General features: G+C 41.3%; 1 protein-coding gene across 1 annotated transcript; it reads left to right on the forward strand.

The window, feature by feature from the left end:
* Positions 1-18,877: 18,877 nt before the first annotated feature.
* On the forward strand, positions 18,878-22,333 carry LOC131886613 (uncharacterized). Its single transcript, XM_059235002.1, has one exon. It carries the CDS (start codon positions 19,626-19,628, stop codon positions 21,609-21,611), a length of 1,986 nt encoding a protein of 661 aa, XP_059090985.1. The 5' UTR covers positions 18,878-19,625; the 3' UTR covers positions 21,612-22,333.
* Positions 22,334-22,732: the final 399 nt, after the last annotated feature.

Raw genomic sequence — 22,732 nt, forward strand, 5'->3', positions numbered from 1 at the left:
TTATCCTTATGCTTAGTTAATCTCGGTGTGGCACTTTTACATTGTTGCCTTGGTCAGACATGATCTTCCAAAGTAATCTAACCCTAAGACTGTTCCCAATCAGTTTTTACATGAACTAAATTGTCTTTCTCTTCCACATCATAATGCCTGGTGAACACTTGGAAGATGAATGCTCCATGAAAATCAAAGATCTATTTGATCTCTATTTCCTTTGCTCAATTTGATTCCAAAACGGGTTTACAAGACAAAAAAAACGGAAAATTGCAACTTTACTATCTTCCGTTTTTCCAAAAGCATAACATTAGAACAATTGTGTTGTAAGAATAACAGTACTGTATGGAAATGTAAGCTTCGAAGTAAAGATAAACAAACAAACAACAACTTTAAACAAGGGTTTTGCCCATTTTTGTGACATGTCTTACCGAGAGAATTCTTTAAGGAAGGGTCTATCTGGAATTTTTGAAATCTCAAGGGAACGATAATTGATATTGAAATTTGATTGAAACTTGTGACAATTCAACAAGAAACATGTTGTAGATTGCTGAGACCCATTTCAAGACACATTATATAAAGACGAATATTGGCACAAATGAAAGAAAGATAACGCAAAAACCCGCTGGTCCCAAAATAGTTAAAAAGTTTACTTGCACATTAAAGTCAGTATGCCATGGCAACATATAAAACAAAAATAAACCACAGTAAGGAAAAGGACTTATTTGTAGTTGTTGGGGTGCTAGGGTCGTAGGGTTAACCCCGTGCTGCCAGCGAAATCGGCCATGACATTGTCCAATTCTAACGATTGGCAATGTCGTGTCGGGTATCTTTTTTTTCCTTTTTACGAACTTCCTTACATCTTCTGGGAATAAAATAAAAAGAACTATTTTACTTATCTGTATATTCATATAGTATATGATCTACCAACGGATTAAAGTTGGCAGATCTAGTCACCCATTGAATATAGTGTTGATCAAAGGCCTGAGGCCAGTTTTTTAAAGCTCGTACCTTGGAGTTAGGGGCTTGGACGTTAACCGGCATGAAACTACACTGGCCAAAGAGGTGAGCAAATGCTCATTCTGCGTAAGGTACGCAGGTTAACTCAGAGGTACGAGCGTTTAAAAAACCTCGCCTCTGTTTGTAAAGCAATATTACCTCGGAGTTAAGGCTTGGACGTTACTCAGAATGAGCATCTACTCGACACTCCGTTCATAATTGGTCTGTCATAAACCATTCAAAAATTCATCTTACCACGGACTTCTAGATATATGGACTGCGAACGAGCTTTCCGGCAAATCAGCCTGCTCTTGGTCATAGCCACTCAAAGTAATAAAATAAGAAACGTAGATCTCTGCAATTAACGGTAGGTCAATTTTATATCATTTACATGCAAAGTCGATTGAAGTAATGTTGTCAAAAGCTTATGTAGCTGACCAAGAGCAGGCCGAAAATTCAAATTTTACGTAGTGTTTACTACATAACTTTGAACATGTGTCCTGAGTTCCCTAAGCATAGGTTTAGGCTCAAACTTGGCTGAGTTCATTTATTCAACAAGATCTTGTGGTCGTATGAAGTGTTTGATTGGAATAAGATGAGCGGTTTAGGAGATAGGATATTTTTGTTTCCGTTTGGAGTCCATATCTCTAGAAGTCCGTGATCTTGCGTAACAGAAATGACTGACTCCCTGTTGTGCTTTACTTGGAAAACTTTACACGTTCATCGAAAATTGGCAGCCAATCAGACCGTCGAATTTGATGACGTATACTTAACCTCGCGGGTCTCTGACTAAAGGGTCTCTAGACCACACGACTCTTCGTTTTTGATCAATCAATCTCAAAGGAGGCCTTAATTTTAGCTTGGACCAGATCCAACTTCCCTTGTAGGCTAACCTCGATTGCCGGGTTCAAATTGCTCTGCAGCCTTTTTGCTAGTTTACAACTCTTCTTGAATAATTGCTTGCTATACTTTGGAATTTTAACTTGTGTTCGACATTTCGGAACACATTTATGGATTGCTAAAGTGGAGCAAACTTTTACAAAAACTAAAGCCATCGTTTCTAAGACTACGTCTATGGAAGATTATTATTTCAGAATAATTCAAACCAGGTCCAGGTTACACGGGTAGGAATATAAATATTGACCGGGATATCAGGCTGAAGGTAATATTGGACGCTCATCTTGCAAAACGCCAATTTGAGATAGCCAACGAATTCACTTGGTAGAATTTCGCAAGGAGTACTACAGACATGGAGAAGGACAGTGCCTATCAGGCAGAGAAGAAAAAGGGCAATTTACTTGTTCACTTCAGGAGGTCAAAAAGCGTGAGTTTTGTTTCAATTTGTTATTGAGGTTAGTACACTCCTGATTTCAGAAAGGGACCTAATCACTAAGTGTGAAAATATTTGTACTGTACGCCATATATACAATGAGAAACTTCTTGCCATGAAGATATATTAATCCATTAATGTTACAATTATCCCGGTTTTGAATATTGTTATCTAAATGGGTATAAAACATATGGAATATCTATATTGTTTTAAAATGGTCAGTATACTTAACCTCTTCCATGTTTGTTACTTCCCTTTTTTCCAATAAGTAACATAGGGTGATTATTAAAACCAGGATTTAGTTGCTTTTGGCAGTTACATAAGCTTTCAGCTATTAAAAACTAAAACCAAACGAGTATCAAGATATCTAGAGAGCTCTATTACGTACGTTTTTACAATTTCAATAAATTAGAGATCCTTCTTTTTGAACCAAGAGATAAGTGTCAGGTGTGAATTTCCTTGTTGAATAGCTCTTGTACCTTATTATTTCTGAAGCCCAGTAAACGTCAAGAATTAACACAAACTTCTGCTAGCTCTTTCAAATTGTTATCAACTACAATTGACGGAGTATATTTGATATATCTTAAAGATTCAAATGCATTTCATAATTAACAGGCCAAAACACATACAATTAATACCTATCATTCATATGAATTCAAGATATACCGGGTGTCGAGGATAAGATTAGACAAATTTGTCACTTTCACGTAAAAGCATCATGAATTTCTTAAAAGGTAATTTGGAGAGCTAAAATTCTAACATGTTATAGATCAGAATACGTAAAATTTACGTTATATTTTGACATTTTTTATTTAAAGCTAAGTTTTCGAAATATGATCCTTTTGAAGCAATGACTTTAGCCAATCTGGTCCGAAAACAGTGACAAAAAGTGCGGATTTTGGCAGGAGAGAATTTTCAATGGTTGATCAATTAGGCGGCCAAGAACTTTAGTTAAATGGTGTCTTTCTTTGCAAGTTTCTTTCTCAACATAGGACCACACAGCTTAGTCCAGAGTTTTAAGATCCTGGAGAATTTGGGGGCCATAGTTTAGCCTCCAAAACAAGATTACCTCATTATCCCAGTAGGAGATTGTCCTTTTGGCGGAATGAGCAGGAGCAAAGTCTTGTTGAAAGACAAAGGGCCGGTTTTATGCTACTTATCTCATCCAGGGTATCACTGTAGACTTGAAAACCTCAATTTTGGCATCTGCATTAAGTCAAATCCCCTGGCAACCAAGTTGGAGATCCAATCCAATGCATCACATTGGTTTGCTTGGAACTGCCTTGATGCATCTTTTTATTCCAGCTACCATCCTTGGATATCTAAGTGCTGGTGTTCTTGCATTCCTAGGAGGGGGATTACAGTCATCTTGCCAATCAAGACAGTTTTTGACATTGTAAATTGTCCGGCGGCCACTGTAAGGTTCCAACTTACTTCTTTAGAAGTGAATCCCGCACACAGCAAAGCTATAATGGATTCCTTTTGCTTTCATAGATTTCAGCTTTGACATTTTTGTATTTTTGTTTACATAAATGAAAAGAGCGGACATTGACAAAAAATGAGATAAAACTCACGCAACCTTGAAAGATTTCAAGGATTTTAGAAAGAAAAAACTGTGTGTCTAATCTTATCCTCGACACCCGGTATAAAGGCTGAACAGATGGTTTGTAGGTTTTGTCCATTTCTTCTATTTCTTGAAGAGCATTGTGGTGTGGTTATTGGCCAGATCACTACGCAAGCAAACAACTCTCCTCCCTTGACAAACCCAAGATATAGGTTTCAATGGGCACTTATTGTCAATTGTAAAAGCAAGACATAATACCTAATATAGTACGATATTTGCAAAACTCTTATATCTCTACCCAAAAATGAGCTTCTAGTTACATTAGCTTAAATCAATATGAAACTTTCAAAAATAACTTGACCCTTCCACTTGGATATTACAATCAAATCTAAATGATCCAAAGCAACTCTGTCATACAAAATTGTACATAAATGAATTGAAAATGAGCTTCTCAGTTTCCACTTGTAGTCTTCCTCAGTAGAAAACATTTAATGTTGAATTGAATTGGAAACAGCATGGTGTTAAACTATGACAACGAGTTCATGAGGTGCGTTATAACTCCTACAATCCAAAAAGTATGTAATAGTTAGGGCGGGGAAGGTATTATGTACTTCGTTTTTTTTACAAGTAATTGAGGTACAAGAACATATTTTCAATTTAAAGGAGCTCCTTCAATGTGATTCCTTCTGGGTTTTTGTTTGTTTTTTCACGGGCTTTTCTAACCGCTACAAGGAATGTAATCCCCAGTGCTATTGAAATAAAAGGTTATATTCATCTATTCATTACCTTTCAATCTTTGCATGTTATTTGTTCTACCAACGAGTTTGAGTTGGCAGACCGAGCTAGGCCTGGAATGTAGGGTTGATCTGAAATACTACTTAAAAATTTGTTTACTTTGTTCTTGGAAACTGCTTGATTATAGGGATTTGCAAAGACCTCATTATTGCAATTCTCCTAAACAAACATTAACAATCAGTAATTTTGATTGTCTTTCACATACACTGATATATTTTAGCAAAAACAAGTAGGTACGTAAATCTTCCAGGCTTGTGAGGTCTGGGAGCAATTTAAAGATACCATGGTACAAAAGTTGAATAGCTGTAATTTGAATAAATAAGAGTTGAGAGTAGGATTGAAGAACTTGATTCCCATCATGTACTTCCCAAAGTATGAGTGGTATGTTAAAACCGATTTGTATATCTTTTGAAACAACTAGGACTTCAAACAGCTAGGGAAATTTGCTTTAATAACTTTTACTGAAAGACAATTTTCTTTTTTTGGTATTGTGCAATTCATAATGCGTTTCAATGGTCAAGGCAATTTGAGGCCCAATTCTTCATATCTCTTTTTTTAGAAGTCCGTGGCTCAACATGTGGAATGGGATCCCAAGGTCTAATTGTAATCACAAGCACTTCACTATCAGAAACCAGGGTTGGCTAAAACCTGCCTGTTGGATAAAAAAAAACCAAAACCACCCATGGTCAGGGTTTTATGGGAGGGTTAATTGCAAATTTTTCTAAATTTTATCCCTTATTTTCCGATGACCTTCCTCTTTCTTTGGCTGTAATATGATTGATAATGAAACTGGAAGAGCAATATCTTGATATCATGGTCTAAATGGTAGGAAACTCTTCCTTTGTGGTGTTCAATCCTTAATGTTCTAAAGATAGATTTTGGGTTTCCTGCACGGTTTTTTTATTTTGCGTGTCAAATGCAGTGGCTTATTTGCTCCAGTTTTTTGACTAATGCACTAATCCCAAATCAGCGGAGCAACTATCAAAACCTTTAATTCTGAAATGAAACAAGTTCGTCTTATTCCCCCTCCAAAGTACCTGTATTGGTGTGGCGTTACTGTCTTTAAAAAGTAAGGTAATGGAGTAGTTTTTTAGTAATAGTTTGGTTGTCTTTGGCACAAAATAAAAAAAGAGTCTAGCTTTTAGCATTTGATTAAAAATTGACAATTGAAAAACCCAAATAAAACCATCAAGCAAAAAACCAGTCCAACCCGCCCACTAATCCCTCCGAAACCCGCCCCGGGATTAACCCATTTGCCAACCCTGTCAGAAACCCACAATGAATACTACTTATAGGTCCACAAGCTGGAGTGTCAGTGCTAGATACAGGTGGTTGTTACTATCTGGCTTGGGAGATAATTGAAATCATTTCTATCAACATATATTGCTCTCCGCAGGTGTCAGTAATGCGATTTGCAATTTGGCGAGTAACGTGCATTGCAATGATTCATCCTGGTTGGTGATCTGACAGTGAACACACTTGGTTTGTCATGTCTTGAACTCTTCCATGTCACAATTTTTTAAGGGAAATCAATGATTGATATTATTTTACAGATATTCACAGACAGGTAGATAGACACTCACTCACAAATACTTGGTGCCCAAAAGCCCACGCATGGAGGTCTCAATTTAACTGGAGGTTATTCCAATTGTCGTCGGATACCCGGTAGGCTTTAATCTCCTTTAGAAACGGGACTAAAATGGTGATTTAGGCCTTACCTTTTATCGGCTTTCACCCTCCATCCTTTCAAAGAGGCTACTGATGATCATTTCCGGCCATTATACTCCCGTTTTCACTTATTGAACTGGTTATAATTCAAGATTAATGACATTGGAATTGAAGGATCGTGCTACAGTTGGCTCTTTTTCGCTCAGTAGTGGTTAAAACACCTTTCATTCCCTGTCAAAGAGTGCTTGGATTTTTCTGGCAACCACTAACATCAAATATATTTTGGAATTTTACACAAATTCCTCTCACTCGTAATTTTTACTCACGCAAGTAAACTATCTTTATTCGCCCGTGTTGTATCACCCGTTTAGCTTAACCTCAACTTGGACTACTGAAATTTTGAACCATAGAAACAAGAGGGGGTGACGAGAATTCTTCTTTTTACAACCTCCTTGAGCTACAGCGTACTTGACATGTTCATCCCTTTAATTTTAAATGTCTATGGCGAGTGAATCTGCGCAGCTTGGATAGCGTGAATAAGAATTTTTTTTTTTCAATTTCTGGTCGGGAGGTTCAGTTCAATAGTTTCTAAATTTTCCTTTATACTATTGGGGTACATTTGGCGACGTCGATGCAGAATTTAATTGGTTCTTGGAAGGGGTTAAGCGGCTAAGCGGTAAGCCACGAAAATAGCAGTGTAAAGCTGGATTCTTCGATGATGAGCTTACCCCTCTCGTCACTGAGACGGCTGCCACAGTGGTTCAAAAGTCTTTTTGAATTCCAACAGAAATATCCCAACAAATCTAGTTAACTATAAGCCATATGAGCGCCAAATTTGAGCCAGAAGTCAATAAATCAATCACGTCAAAATTACTTCTTATGGTTTTTGCAAGGAATAAAAACGTTATGATGAATATGCGCATTTCTCTCAATGCTTGATAAGGTTTTTTGACCACGGTGGTGAGACGGGTGAGACGAGACGAGAAGAGACGACCGTATCCAAGAATCCAGCCTAAGTGTCCATGGTAAAGCCGTCCTTGGATTACGGTGTGGGCCTGAGCGCACTATATGGGAACGTGCTAGGCATAAGATGGAATTGTTGTAACCACTTAGACAATTGGGGCCGGCAGTATGATTCATTGACCATTAAAGCGTTTGGACCAACGATTCCAGCTCTTGACGCTCTAGTCATGCGCATGGACATCATATAAGAGGCAGCCCTGGCGGACGTCGAATGGTTGGTTGGTGTACTGAGATCAAGGCCTAAACTGTTTAAACGCGTTGAGAATAAGAGATGGATCCTGAGAGAGGGATTGGAGGTGCTTAATAATCAATATGCGGTATGAGGGTGGTAATGTAGGGTGACAAATTGGCATTGAGCGACACAGTGAATCAATCCTTTTCTAAGGAGGGGAAGGCCCCAAACAATTCAAAACGGCACAATTTTCAAGATGGGGACTGAGGTCTGCCGGCATTTAACCGCCTTATTTCAAAATTGTCCAATATTGCCAAAGTGCCTGGAAAGGCTAAAAAAACTAAAGGTTAAACAATATCTCAGACAAGAAAAGTATTCCTGACAAACAGCATGGGTTCCAAACTCATTTTAGTATTTTGATGCAATTAATTGAGTATTTCGACGACATAATTGAGGGATTTCAGTGTTACGACTGGGGGAAGTTATAAACTTGGACTTCACCAACATATGCCAAAGTAGGCTACATTTTACTTTTCAATCACTTAAAAGACATTAGGGGAGTATTGCTGTGTGGCTCAAAGAATTTCTAACGGTTTAGTAAAAACGTATTGGGGCAAACGCGAACGGTAGACGTATCTTTTGTCAATCCCCAGAGATCAACCTGAGGAGAACACAAAGAGTCGAAAAGAATCATTTGTAAGAACTGACTTTATTTAGCTGCTCGTCCACCACCTTCTCAATCCAAAACAGCGTGACGCCACAGGGACTTTCAGGGACAGTAGGAGAATGGTTTGACTGTGTTGCGGCCAAGTGAGGAAACAAAGGGCGTTTTATCGGTTACATTTTGAGAGAAAGGAAGTACTGCTGATCGATTGGCGGAAGTTTGATTAGCGAATTGGGCAAAAATGCAGATTTTTAACGATCTATAGAAACGTTGTCACGGCGACCATTGATATCCAGCTTGAATGTTTTTTCACTTCTAGAGAGCACTCGAAATGGTCCCACATAAAGAGGGGATGAACTTCCGCAAACAGGTGGTGCCCAAATCCAAACGAAAGTGTAAGTTCGCAAGGCCTCTGGGAACCAATCTGGCCGATATCGTGATTAGAAGTTGTGGTGGCAAGGGAAAGGGCTTTCGCAGATGGTGGTGATGAGCTATGAGGGAGGGCACCTGGTAGGCAAAGAAGAGTTCCAAACAAAAGTTCAGCGGCAGACAATCCACCAAGGTCCTCATGGGGGTAGGTTCGCATGCCAAGCAAAACTTTAAGAAGGGCTGTAGCCCAGTCATTCCGGTCGAGATGAGCACACAAAGCTGCTTTCAGGGTTTGGTGAGCACGTTCTACTAAACCGTTGGCCATAACCAGAGGTTTGTGGTCCGTAAATGCAGTGAAGGGTCGGGCTTCCAGGATATGTTTGAAATGGTCAATGGTTAAGAATGAGGCCAGCAACTCCCAACAATCAAAAGTAGAATAATTGACTTCAGCACCCTCCCAAGTTTGTGGCTAAAAAAGGCAACGGGTTGCCAGTGGTCGCCAAGTCGTTGTTCAAGGATTCCTCCCACGGCCTTGTCCAAAGCGTCTGTGGTAACGGCAAGGGGAGCACTAGGGGAGAGGTAAAAGTAAGGGTAATGGCGGCCAGAGAAGATTTTAGGGCTCTGAAAGCCAAATCCATACACGAAGGCCAAGACCATGATTTAGATTGCTCGCAGGAAATGACATGGTCCGTTAAAGGTGCAATCAGCTTAGAGGCCATCGGCAAGAAGCGGCGGTAATAATTTTCAAGCCCAATATATCGTTGGAGGCCTTTAACATTGGAGGGAGAAGGGAAGTCGACCAAGGTTGACACTTTGTATGGGTCGGCCTGTACGCCTTGAGCAGAGATGAGGGAGGGAACGGCAATTTTACATTGAACATTACAGGGGACATTCAAGGCCATTCCAGCACGAGACAACGATCAAAAATCAGTGAAAGATGAGTGCGATGCTCTGCCAGGGAATTACTCCAAATTAATATGTCGTCCATATACACAAACGTATTAGGAACGTCACCAAGGATGGTGTCCATTAACCTTTGAAACGTCTGACCAGCGTTGCACAATCCAAAGGGAGTCCTAAGAAATTCCCACAGACCAAATGGAGTTGATATTGCCGTCTTGGGAACGTCCTCCGGGTGGACAGGAATTTTATAATAAACCTTGATTAGATCCAACTTGGAAAAGATGATAGCTCAATGTAGTTTTAAGATGTCGTCAATGCAAGGAACAGGGTAAGAATGTGGAAGAGTGATGGCATTGAGGCGAAGAAAATCGCCACAAGGGCGACATGTTCCATATTTTTTGGGGACCATGTGTAGAGGGCTAGCCCACGGACTCGACCAACGACTAACAACCCCTAATTGTTCTAGCTCAAGAAAATGTTCTTTGGCCGAGGTAAGTTTATGAGGGGCTAAAGGACGTGGGTGAGATGGGAGCAAAGGTCCAGTTTTATTGATCCAATGGGACATACCATGAGCAGGTTGGGCCAACGAGAAGTTGGGGGTGGACAGGGCTGGGTAGAGTTGGAGCAGCGTAGTGAACGGATCAAGTGGATCGACCTTGACATATTGGATAAGGGCAGGCGGGCCATTGATAAGGTTAGCTGCAATTGAGAGGTTGGGGTGACGAAGACAAGAACCAGACATGTCTAATAGAAGATCGTGTGGAAGGAAATCCGCACCAAGGATTGGGGAGGCCAAGTCAGTCCAAAAAAACGAGGACAGATACAGATTTGGTGTGGAGGTTGATGTTGATGCAAGATGTCCCAAAAATAGGAATTACAGAGTCATTGGCTGCTCTGAGATGAAAAATGGGCTGGCCCAAGGACTGCGTAGGAATCAACGAGCATGTTGATCCAGAATCCACCATCCATGTGCGGCTGCTTGAAAGGAGATATAAAAGTTGAAGCAAGGTGATGGGGTGGTTTGGATGGCCGACTATGGTTGTGGGCCACTATTTGTGGAGACCGCTGGCTTAGTTTTTTGAAGAGTGTTTACACCCAGGTAGACAAATGTGACAGGCGTTACATCAATCACTCGGCCTCAAGTGCATATTCCAGTATATATATAGGATATACATGTATGCATGTAGTGCAGTTGGTTAACGCACAACCGAGCTATGCTTGGGTTCATGGGTTCGATCACAGGTCTCTTCCCCACCCCCATTGCTATAGTGGATCATTGCGAGATGAGAAATAATCTCGCAATAAAGACTTTAGAAAATATGTATTGATGTCTTTGGATGGTTCAGACAACACCCACAAAATTCCCTCTGGTAGGTCCCGTCGGAAAGCTGAGAGAGCCAAAGGTTTTGGGGTCAGGCCATGAACAGCAAGGCAAATGTCATCCATGAGGCTTGCAAGACTGGACCCCACATGCCTCAAATTCCCCTTTAACAAGGCGAAACCACTGTAGCCAATCATCAGAGACTAATCTTCCACAAGAATCGCAGCTGTTGTCGATACAATACAACAGCTTGTCCTAGAGAGATCAAAAGGTGGTAGCACTAGCAGCGCTGGTTTCAAATTTTGATGCGTTGGATGAATAGGTACAGGATTCTCCAAGAACTGAAGGAAATTGATTGATTTCTTCTGGCATTAGAAGACCCCTATAGTATATTACTCCCCCCCCCTTCCCCTCAAAGTTAACATAAACTAAATGATATGAATTGGACCAATCTGTGTCCAATCAACACTTCCCAGAAGAGCTCTTAGAATGCTTTGTAGATTTGGCCACCCAGGGCTAACTCTTTCTCTTATGCTCTTGAGTTGCTGTCACTCACTTGCTGGCTTACCCGTCCTATCTCACGAGTGAAACAACTGACACAGTGGTTGAAAAGCCTTACTAAAGGTTGGCAGAAATATCCAAATGAATCTTGTTAACTTTGAGGCCTAAACACGTTTAATGGGAGCAATAATTCAGTAAAGCAATAAAGTCAAAAGTACTTCTTATGCATTTGCGAAATATAATAAAATGTTAAGATGGGATTGCGTATTTCTCTCAAAACTTGATAAAGCTTTTTCACCGCTGTGGTAAGATGGGTGAGGCGAGAGGAGACGAGACGACTGCATTCCAGAATCCTCATCTAGGCACTAGGGAGGAGACGCCTATAGAAGAGTGGGTGGATGCCAGTGGATGCGCTCCCTCCATCCTTGTGGTAAAACATTACCACCAGACCGCCAGCAGTTGTGGTTGCTTTGGAAGATTAGTCTCTGATGATCGGCTATACAAAACCACAACTCAAGGCGGTCCTTATAGAATGCTAGGATTATTTGATGGTGCTGGGTGGGTTGATGACCGGAATCATTGGCAACCTGAGAGATGAAACGTGGGTGATCAGGTCTTTGTGTTAACCCGAAATGAACAACAAACTAAGGTTGCGTAATGGCCCATGCTACGTCATTCATAGCACAAATGCCAAGAGAGAAAATGCAAGCCGTTTGAATACATAACGGCAAAGCTCCGGCCGCCCTTATCAGATTGGGATGGACAATAGAGAGCGCCATTTTAATATGTAAATCACGTCGAGGTCATCAATGAGGAGAACACAGACGGTCGAACAGAATCAAGTGTAACAACTGACTATATTTAGCTGCTCATGCACCAGCTTCTCAAATCCAAAACAGCGTGACCCCACAAACCCTTGGGGCTCCTATCATTTCTCATTTTCCTGCTCTCAACTGCCTCATACGGTCTTCCTTTTTATCGCGTAAGCGGTGCGTTCCAACATTGCTCACCGCTTGTCCATTAGTAAGGGGTTAACAATGTGATATTGTTAACCGCTTGGCCGGTAAGCGGGAAATAAAGTACTTTATTGCCCCGCTTTCTTGCAAGTAGCAAGATGGTGAGACAGTGACAGCTTGGCGTAGCAGGGTCGTAGAAAATTGGGCGGAAGGCCCATGAGACAAAATCGATCAGGAAAAGGCTATATTAACCTGGAAATGCGGGGGCTCATCCCCAGGGCCCGGTCTTCCTCGTTTCATTTTAGTTGACGCCCCTCGTGCTGACGCACTCGTGGCGCCAATAAAATGAAACTCCCGCTACCGAACCCTGGACATTATCTCCCGCATTTCCAGGTTAACAAATAGCTATTTCATACCAGCTTTTCATAGACTGCATATCCAATCGTACAAATAAAATTAGGTTGCTAATCATAAGTTAGTTGATTTTACACTCTCCACCTAGAATTTTTTTTCGCACAGGTATATGATTGCATGAATGGGCAAAACAAGAAACTGAATGATGGGAAATTTAATTACAAGTGAATGGGCAAATTGTCCTGATAAGATAGTCACCATAACCTAGAAGGCTAGTCAAGCCCTCTACCATAGAAAACCATAACTAGAATGCTTAAACTCAACAGGAGCTGTACGGCATGAGCATGTTTTCAGGTCAGCTGACGCTGGTGGAAAAGGGACAAAGATATTTTGTGAACTCTCGCTTCAGGCAAGTTGAATTATTCTCATGAAACGTTTGTTATTCCTCTTTAATCTTAATTTCTTTTGAATCTTACAAATATACAGGTAGAAAGAGTGGTGGAATAATTAAGACATGCTTTTTGGGGCATAGTACAGGTAACAAGTCAAAAAAGATTCAGACATTAGTAGAGCAAATCACGTACTCTATTAATATTGATTGCCCTTGTTTAGCAATGCAGGTCAAAAGTGTAACAAAATGTATCCGAAATTGCAACGCAATGATGAGGCATTCAGAATTTTGTTTCAATCTCCCAACAATGTGCTTGAATGTGGGCGACATGATTGCACCTTTACATAACCAAGGTAGTTCCGACACCTCTGGAGGTAAGCCTCAACCCAGGCTTGTTCCTTGTGTTTCAGTTAAGTGTTTCCACCACATCGATGAAAACTTTAACTTGAGCCTCATTTTAACCCCTTCAAAACTTCGTTCTTAAAAATGTGGTCAGACAACTTACTCAAACCTGTTTTATGTAGCGGGCTAGATGAGAGTAATTGCTTGACAAGGATTTGTATTAGTGGTTTCCACTCTGAATTTGGACGAGCCGTCAACGATTCAAATTTGCACCATAGTTGTCCTAAGTAGCTTGACTACGAATGAAACATTTTTTCCACCAGCGCCAGCTGAGACGAAAACATGCGATCGCAGCGCCCTTGATCGATCTATATATGAAGTTATCTATGCCCTCTACCATAACCCAATAGAGGTGGCAAACCCGGTAAAGGATTTGGAAATGGTTTTTAAGAACAATATTAACTTTGGCTGAAGCATCCAAGGCGATTCAGACAAAAAGATGGATCTCTTCATAAATATTGGCTCAAATGAAAGTTTTGGTCACTCTCAATCACTAAAAACCGTGACAACTTAAGATTCTCAAGCTGTTTGTTTTTGGTTGTTTACGAAAGTAAAATGAAGAGGAGATATTTTACACGTTTATGAAAATTGAAAGTCAGCATCGCATTTTTGTACAGAATTATGAGGTTTCTTTATCTCGCGTTTTGACTGTTTTGCAAAAGAATACAAGTTGAATCCTGTCTAGACTTACCAACTTCAAATGAAAATCAGCTCCCTGCCAATAGTGAGTGTTTTTTCTGACATTCATCCCATCCAGATGGTTTTAGGGTGGCAGTCGTAAATTTTGCAAGAAACTTGCATATCCCAGAATTTTCTACAAATTTGTTGCTTCTCCAAACTTTGCAATTTTATCAGAAATATTTGACATATTTCTGCAACTTATTATGCAATTTCAGTCCTTTGAGCACATTAATATCAATATTTCTGCAGTTTGTGATTTTTTTTTAATTGTGTCAATTTTTGGGAAAAACATTGTGAGCTTGAACTCTTCCTCATTTCTTCTAGAAATCTCTTTGACATGATAGTACAAAAAAGGTAACAGATGTATTAACAACTGCCCGCCTGCATATATATTCCATCCATCCATTTTAAATAGCTCTGTCTCTTTTATCATTGCAGTTTTTGGAGATACACTATGTTAAAGATTGGGACTCAGTGTGTCTGTTCAACAAAGCGGAGAGCAAGATGCTCAATAACTACGGTATCAGAGCTAGCCTCTTCGATCCAGGAAAAGTAGGGTCAAGTTATAATGCTGACGGATATTATGGCATAATTTACTTTTTCATTGACTATTGCTTGATTTGGAAGGTAAAGAAAGCCTTTACAGCCCTCCAGAACGAGTCAGTGCCTATGTTTTGCCAAGTTTAATTGCAAATTTTATGCAAATTCGGGTATTTTTTGCAAATTTGGTGTCAATAATGATCATATTCAAATATGTGCACGTTTTGACCGGCTCTTGTTTGTTTGTTTGTTACGAAGTCAGATGGCAGCTCTCTCGCTCGGCTTGCCATCTGATTTTGGGTGTCCTCATTGAGGGATATTCCTGCTTCGTTGTCACAACCAACATTAATTATGAACTCACCCTCGGGTATGACCGCAGGTTCGCCCATTTAAGTTGTTAAAGTAGCAACTCATGCTGTGATCAAATACCTTGGACTTGGCTAGCCTGGGATCGAACCAAGATTCGCAAATTGGAAAGCGGATGCTCTCCCAATGCGGTGCTCCAACAAGCCTTACATTCAATGGTATAGGAAATAGTTGTTTGTTCATCATCAATATTTTGTACAATAGATTTCTGCCACTGTGGTTGATAGTTTTCCCGCTGATGAAGTACTTGTTTCAAGCCGCCACAAGCCTTTAGACGTGTATAACTGGCAGGGTAGAAGTATCGAAATTACAAGTAACGAAATTACAAGTAACGAAATTACAAGTAACGAAATTACAAGTAACAAAATAACAAGTAACGAAATTACAAGTAACGAAATTACAGCAGTTCGTTCCTTATTTCGAAGTAGGAACTGTAATCCAATAGTTTTCAAAATAGTGTAATTGCAACGACCCAAAAAACCCAAAAGTTTCTCGCTAATTGTTCCTTTTTTTCACGCTCCAGAGAGGCACTTAATGTTTCGTTTCTCTCTTGGCAACTGAGGATACTTGAAGCTATTAGGCAACCTTAACAGAAATTGCCATTTTTGCGATTTTCAAATACCCTAAAGGAAGAAGCTCAGGGCTGAAGATTGTACTTGCTTTTAACAACAATGAATGTGTTTGTGGTTTCTAGCCGTGTTATATTTGTACTGTTTTATTGCTTATGTCTTCTCATTCAAATTCCGTTGAACTAAAAGACCTAATTCAGAGCGAAACTTTCCTTTGGTTTGAGTATGTTGCACCAAATATCTCAACTCTCCCCACATCCATCCATGACTCTAGGCTCAGGGCTCTAAAAGGGAAGTTTTAGACGTAAGCTCGAGTATTTCTAATACTTTTTTTCCAATAGTGTCCTTTTGGCCAAAGTAATTGTAAGTGCAATTCGTTCCTTTACTGAGGAACGACTAACGCCCTGATAACTGGAAATAAATAGACAAATAGAAATCTTTTATTTTTTATGTATATTTTATGTAGTTTTACGGTCCAAACAAAATGCAGCCATAAAATCGCGAAAAATGAAGCAAAATTCAAGGAGGGCATTGTATTGGCTGTATGTTTACGCACCAAATACGTAGTTAATTTGTCACAGAATTACATACTGGCTTTAAAGTTTGAAAAAAACAAGAGTTTTCCAAAGGAAGCACGTTTAACTACTAACTTTGTCGCAGCTTTGGTCAGGCTTATCTTGGACAGCTTGTCAAATGGGCAAGGAGCTTTTGCTTCTCTTTGATGGAAAAAGTGGTTCTCTTGGCAGAAACCATTATGTATGACTGTTTGTTTTTATGTGAAAGCGGCTGCAAGCTTGCGTTTATAAAATGGCTTAACCAGTTTCCATCGAAAACTTCTTGGTGGAGCGCGAGAAAAAAAATAATATTTTGCAGCCTTCAATTCTGCTCTCATATCCGGTGTGGCCCAAAATTTTGTGCTCTTAAGTCCAATGCTACTTTACTATACTTTACTATATAATTTGATCCGGGGATTCACAATCCTGCTCTTTTATCCGATTTACTCTTATATCCGATGCTCTTTTATCAGATTTTTACTGTATTTGCTGTAGCGGTTAGTAAAGCCCGTGAAAACCCGAACCAAAAATGAGAGTGATGAAAGCTTTTACAGTTTGATTCCTACTTGAATACATTTCTTATTTACGCAGTTGTTGCAAAATGAGCTTTTTCTTCAATCTATTTCATCTTCCTGGTGTTTTGTTCAATAAAGCCATCACTTTGCGGGCAGATCATTAATTAGTTTTCTTAGTCTGGTCCCTAACGTGTAAAACAAAGAGGTTTTCTAATAGTTAGGTTGTCAATCTATGGCTAAAGGCAGCCACAACCCAAAATGTTGAGTGGCCACAAACGACGTAAAACGATTTCGGCACTAACCATTTCAAAAATCAACAGGTCATTTTTGCTTACATAGTTTGATAGTTTGTACCTTAAAATACTTGCCAAACGCTACCTTCTGCCGCGATCTTGATGCACGAAACCTTGCATTAATGACCAGTTCAAATGAAGCCATGCTTAAAAAGGGGCACAGCAAACAATAGAAAGGCTTACAATCCAAGAAAGTCCACCGAAGGCATAAAAAACATTGTAATGCATTAAACAAGAACCGATCACAAAAACAAATTCATCTCCTTTCAAGATACGATCTTTTCACTTTTACAGCTTCGGAACTGATGACCATAGAAGAAGTAGCATAGAAGAGTAAAAATCGAGTTTCTTGTGTTTTTTTTTACTCCAGCTGAATCGGTAACCAGTGGACAGTGCAACTCTAGTTGATGGAAGGCAGCGCTTCTACAATCAGAAACTCTAGCAGCCGGTCAGCTGACATTCATTCGCTCTGAAAACTAGTCCACCTGGCTAGCTATCATCGCATATTTGTGTGTCACTTTCCTTTTTTTGTGTGCCATGACTAGGGAGACGTAATAAATGCAAACGGCAAAGCCTTCTAGAGACAATAAGGTGCAAATAAAATAAGCCTGAAAGTGAAGAACAGGTGCAAAAAAGGCCGAAAGAGGCCGAAAAAGGTTCAAATAAAATCAACAAAGTGGGCAAAATCAAATTTGTTTTTCAAACTAGTACCAATTTGCAAGGAACTCCTTCAAAAGCCATGTTTTGCCTCAATTTCGGACAAATTTCACTGAAATTTGTTTTGAATGAGGTCATGGAATGATTCCCTTGCCATTTTTTTCGTTTTTCACCATTAGATCTGCACCATAAATCTAATTAAAAATAAAATGTTTTTTTTTCTTTTTCAAAACGAGAAGTTAGTTTGTCTGGAAGAAATAAGAAAAGCTGCTTTAGTACTTTTTGGGGACTACTTAACCAACTGGAAGGGGGCTTGGCCTGTCTCTTAGGACTTGAAATTGACACTTTTCGTTATTGTTTTCACTTGTTTCCCAATTATGGCGTACCGCTCATGACAATGATGGGGTGAACTACATTTGGTCCTCATAATCTATTAATTGACGTCATTTGTTCAAACCTCAGCTTTTCACATATTCATTTGGCAGCTTTTGATTTGAACCTTTGTAACGTATTCTAACGCCAGGAAAGCGCTTATTTTAACCAAAGCACCGTTTTTAGGCCAAATACGCAAAAAGTGCAAATCAAAGGTGAAAAGTGTAAAGTGGCTTTAGTGACCCAAATTTTTTTTCCAGTTTGTCCATCCCTGCCCATCATGACCCCTTAAAGATTAATGTTGATTTGGGTGCACCGCTTGATATTTTTGACGCATCCAATTCTTTCGATGGTGTGCTACGATCTTTTTTTGATGTGCCATGAGTACTTAATTGTGCTGACTTGGTGTTCCACTTTTGTCTTTTTGTGTGCCCATGCCAGCTTTTTCCCCAAAACATCACAATCCCAAGCAATGGACTCGTTTCAGAGAGACCCCAATTTAGATTTTCCCCGACACTTTCTTCGAAGACTGCTACATATGTGGACAAGTCAACCACGAGCTTTACGATGCAATTGAGCTTTCTTGAAGATTGCTCCCCTACATACAGCGTACAGCACTACGTAGTTTGCTACGCGAAAACAAGGCACTCCCATAAGATTCTCGAGGAAGGTGAATCGAGATTCTACTACGTTAGTTTTGAAGTTGGAAACAGTGATGCTGTCGAAAAAGAAAGACATCGCTCGCGACTCGACAATTGGAGTGTTACTCTCCCATCCGCGAACTATCGTGATCAGGCTCGCAGAATAGCCATCAAGCTAGTTCTCTTCTAATATTGAGGATCTCAAGAACGGTGCTCCACCCGTGAACTTAAACAACCTCCGGGCTAACTGATAGCGTCAACTCGATTCCGACCAAAGTGGTGGCAAGTTTGTGGCAACGGTTTGAACACTTTGAAGGGTTCTCAAACCGGAACGACAAGTTGATCAGAGAAGGCTAAAATATTGGGCCTTTTGGGAGACCAAGGTTCTATTCTGCAAACTGGGAGTGATATTCCTTCGTTTCGGTGTCGAGCCAATCTGACCACCCACTCTGTGTCTAAACGTTTAGCGGGTGACTTGGTCTGGATTCAATCGAATAGGCGGGTGAACTTCCAAAGAGACCGTCAAGAACATCGTGTCAAGGGAGTCGTTTCTCTGAATGAACTTGTTGCTCGCATGGTATCGTCTTTTTGCCCTAGTGGGTATATCTCGTATACCTCCTCCTCCTGTCTCCGTTCGGTTCTTCCCTCTTCTCGCCCAGCAAACGAGGTGCAAGAGGCAATCCACCCAGTTTCCAGCAGATTCGAGCTCGGGTACCTCAAAACGGACGGCACACGTCTCGATCCTTCCTTCCTTCCTTTCCAGGCATGGAGGCACCCATCCATATGCCTTAATCACATGCATATGTATGTGGACGTGTTCGCTTGTAGTGTACACGTCAGGTTCATGTGAGCGAAGCCATCTCTGGCCCCAACATCATCGCCCACCACTCAACAGCGCTCTTGCAATTTGGGTGGGTGCGGAGTCGGTGGGAGACTGGCCAACGCGTTCCCGTTGCTCGCTCGTCAAGGACTTTAAAAACTCTTTCGAGCTTACGTACAAGGAACGAGGAGGATGCGTTTAAGTGGAAAAAGTCATGAGCTTCCTGCCTGAAGGCGGTAATGCGGCCTGGGCCTCTGCCATTGCCGAAGAATCCCGATCTGGTCCGCCTGGTTGGGACGGTATGTCACTACCACCATTACCCTTCCAGTCCCACATGCCTTCGATGGGGATGGGGAACACCATGATTCCTTGTCTGCCAAGTGAGGATCAAGCTTGGGACTATGAGGACGATGGGGAAGGCGGCGTTGAGAGAGGCACACTAGCTCGAACCCGACACGTCGGAAGGGGACGAGGAAGGGGAGAGAGGGGACAAGAAGACTTGCTGCTCTGGCCATTAAGCGGACGAGAGGCGGCTCATGCCAGTGGAGGAAGTCTCCTTCGAGCTAAACACACCGGGTGTACAGAAGCATCGGATACAAAATTTGTAGAACCCGTCACTGCTGCAACTATTCCTTCGACAACGTCACAATCAGTGCATCAAGATCCTCTCGGTGACTGGTTAGTAGCGCGACAAAGAGCATTTCGAGACTTCGATCGCTCCTGGCAGACTCCAAGTGTGTTTCAAGGTGACACAGTAAGAAGCATCCTGACAACCCCTTCTTGGTTTTCAAGCTCGGATCACGCAGTACGGCCTCCCAATTCCAGAGTGAACAGCTCGCCCTTCACATTCAGCTCACCATCCCATTCCTATCGAGTGACGTATCCACATCAGTCAGTGGATGATTCACAGCCTTCGTTGACCTTCGGTGGTAGTGATTCCAGCCCAGCAAAAATAACAGCAAGACCGCCAACAGCAACAGCCGCCATGCTATCAACTCGTAATGAGAACGCGGATCTGTCACCCAAGGCCAAGGTGTCGTATGACGAGGACAAGTTCCAAGTGGAACTGGACGTTCAAGATTATCGGCCAGAGGAGCTTTCTATCAAAACAGAGGGCGATGTGCTCGTCGTCCTAGCTAAACATGAGACAAAAACAGAGACCGGAGGAAGTTTCGTATCCAAACAGTTTGAGCAGAGATTCACCCTCCCCGCTGGTGTCAAGCCCGAGAGCATCTCTTCGTCACTCTCCAAGAACGGAACTCTCACAGTCTCAGCCCCCAGAGAGATGGGCCGCTCTGATTTGAGCGGGTTTAAATCATCCCGACCTTTGACTTCCGAATCGGCTTCCAATAAATCCCTGGGCAATGTCTACGCTCAGAGTACCGACCAACAGGGTGAAGGTCTTCCCCATCCAAAGGTGAAGTACGACGAGGACAAATTCCAGATCAGTCTGGACTGCCAGCATTACAAACCCGAGGAGCTTGACGTCAAGGTGGAAGGCAATTCCATCATTATCACGGCCAAGCAAGAGGTCAAAGAATCTGGAGGAACTCGGACTCGCGTGTTTGAGCAGAAATTCTCCCTTCCGTCCGGAGTGAAAGCCGAGAAAGTGGCCTCGTCCATCAGTCGGGATGGCGTCCTAACAATCACAGCTCCTAGGGGAAACACCCACAGCTCCTCCATGGTCAACCAGTCCTCGATCGAAAGTCGTATGGATAAGGCGTTGTCACCGGCCAATTGGGACGAGGACTTCAAACGACGCGATTACTCCAATAACAATTCCACCACGTCTGCTCTCTCTGGCCACAAGCGCGATGATCATTTAAAGCACTCTTCTCTTTTCAATCAAGACCGATCTAGCTTTTTCCCTACAGTCAATGATGGCATTTCGAAAATACAGTGTGATGATGAAAGCTACAAAATCTTGATCAATGTCAAGGATTTCAAACCTGAGGAGTTGGTGATCAAGACCGTGGGCAACACCGTCCATTTTGAGGCCAAACACGAAGAGAAAACCGCAGATGGGCTTTCCTCCAGCTCCCGGAATATCTCTCAAAGTTTCACCCTTCCACGTGGCGTGGATCCTGAAAGCGTATCCAGCAGTATGTCCAAGGAGGGCGTTCTCACCATCTCGGCCCCGTTGCCCGCCGCCTTGAAAGCTCTCAATGCTGAGCGAGTCGTGCAAATCAAGCACCATTGATGATTTGATTGGAGGACAATCACTAGCCACCCAGTTTTGTTCTCATGAATCATTTGTTTGCAATCCCTGTGCGAATGAAAGCGATGTAACAAAAACAGCAGAAAGGCTAGTTGATGCGCGATCCACCATCACCCCCACCCCCACCCCCAGCAGTAGCAACTACTATTACAACAACAACAACAACAACAACAGCAACACAAACAACAACAACATACATACAAATAAGTTAATCGCAACATAACCAATCGAAGAAGAAAAGACAACTCGTTCGGTGGCGGAAGCTTCATTCTTAACTCTATGGTTGCTCGGAGTTTACTATAACCTACATTTGATAGGCTGCTTTGCTCTTGGTAAATTTTGGTGTACCCTTCAGTAATATCCAACAAAGTTAAAATATTGATTCTTTTGGTGCTAAATGCTAAGCTAGATATTTTTTATCAAACAAGCTACTCTTTTCAATTCGGCTCGGCAGCCGAAGTGTCGTCAATTCCATCCGCATTTCGGCCACTTCCCCAGTTTCTTGGCCCTCTCCATCCATAATTCAACATCATCTGCCGGTTTGAAACCAAACGCATAATCTCATCATCACATATCTCATATGTTCTGTGTGGTGCCTCTACCTTAGTAGCTAGTCTCATAATTCATGTTCTTAACAACTGACGCCATATAGATCTATTATATATAATAATAATGATAATAATAATGATAAAACCACAATCGTTCATACCGCATTTTATGTTCTTGTCGTGTTTGAACCTTTAATGTGTTCCAACAAGTTCCAACGTTCTGAAAGAAATATCAACAAATCCTAGGTTATGGTAGTTCACCCAAGGCAGTTATAGTAAATGCTGAACCAAGGCCAAAAATGATTAGGAATTTGTTCTTACCTGGGGGATTTGCATTTTTCTCCCTAGTAAGATAGAAACGTAGCTGACGATTCTAGCATGCACGAGAGCATGGAGGGCGGCTCTCAATGCTCACTCGTGCAACAATTAATCACACCCCAGTATTCAATCATAGGGTCTCCTTCCATTGACATGATCATTGGGAATGAATGCATCGAAACTCCACGTCAAGGTCGCCAACTTTCGGGACAAAATAAATCATTTCCAGCATACTCA

Source organism: Tigriopus californicus, chromosome 9, assembly GCF_007210705.1.
Source record: "Tigriopus californicus strain San Diego chromosome 9, Tcal_SD_v2.1, whole genome shotgun sequence".
Taxonomy (NCBI): Eukaryota; Metazoa; Arthropoda; class Copepoda; order Harpacticoida; family Harpacticidae; genus Tigriopus; species Tigriopus californicus.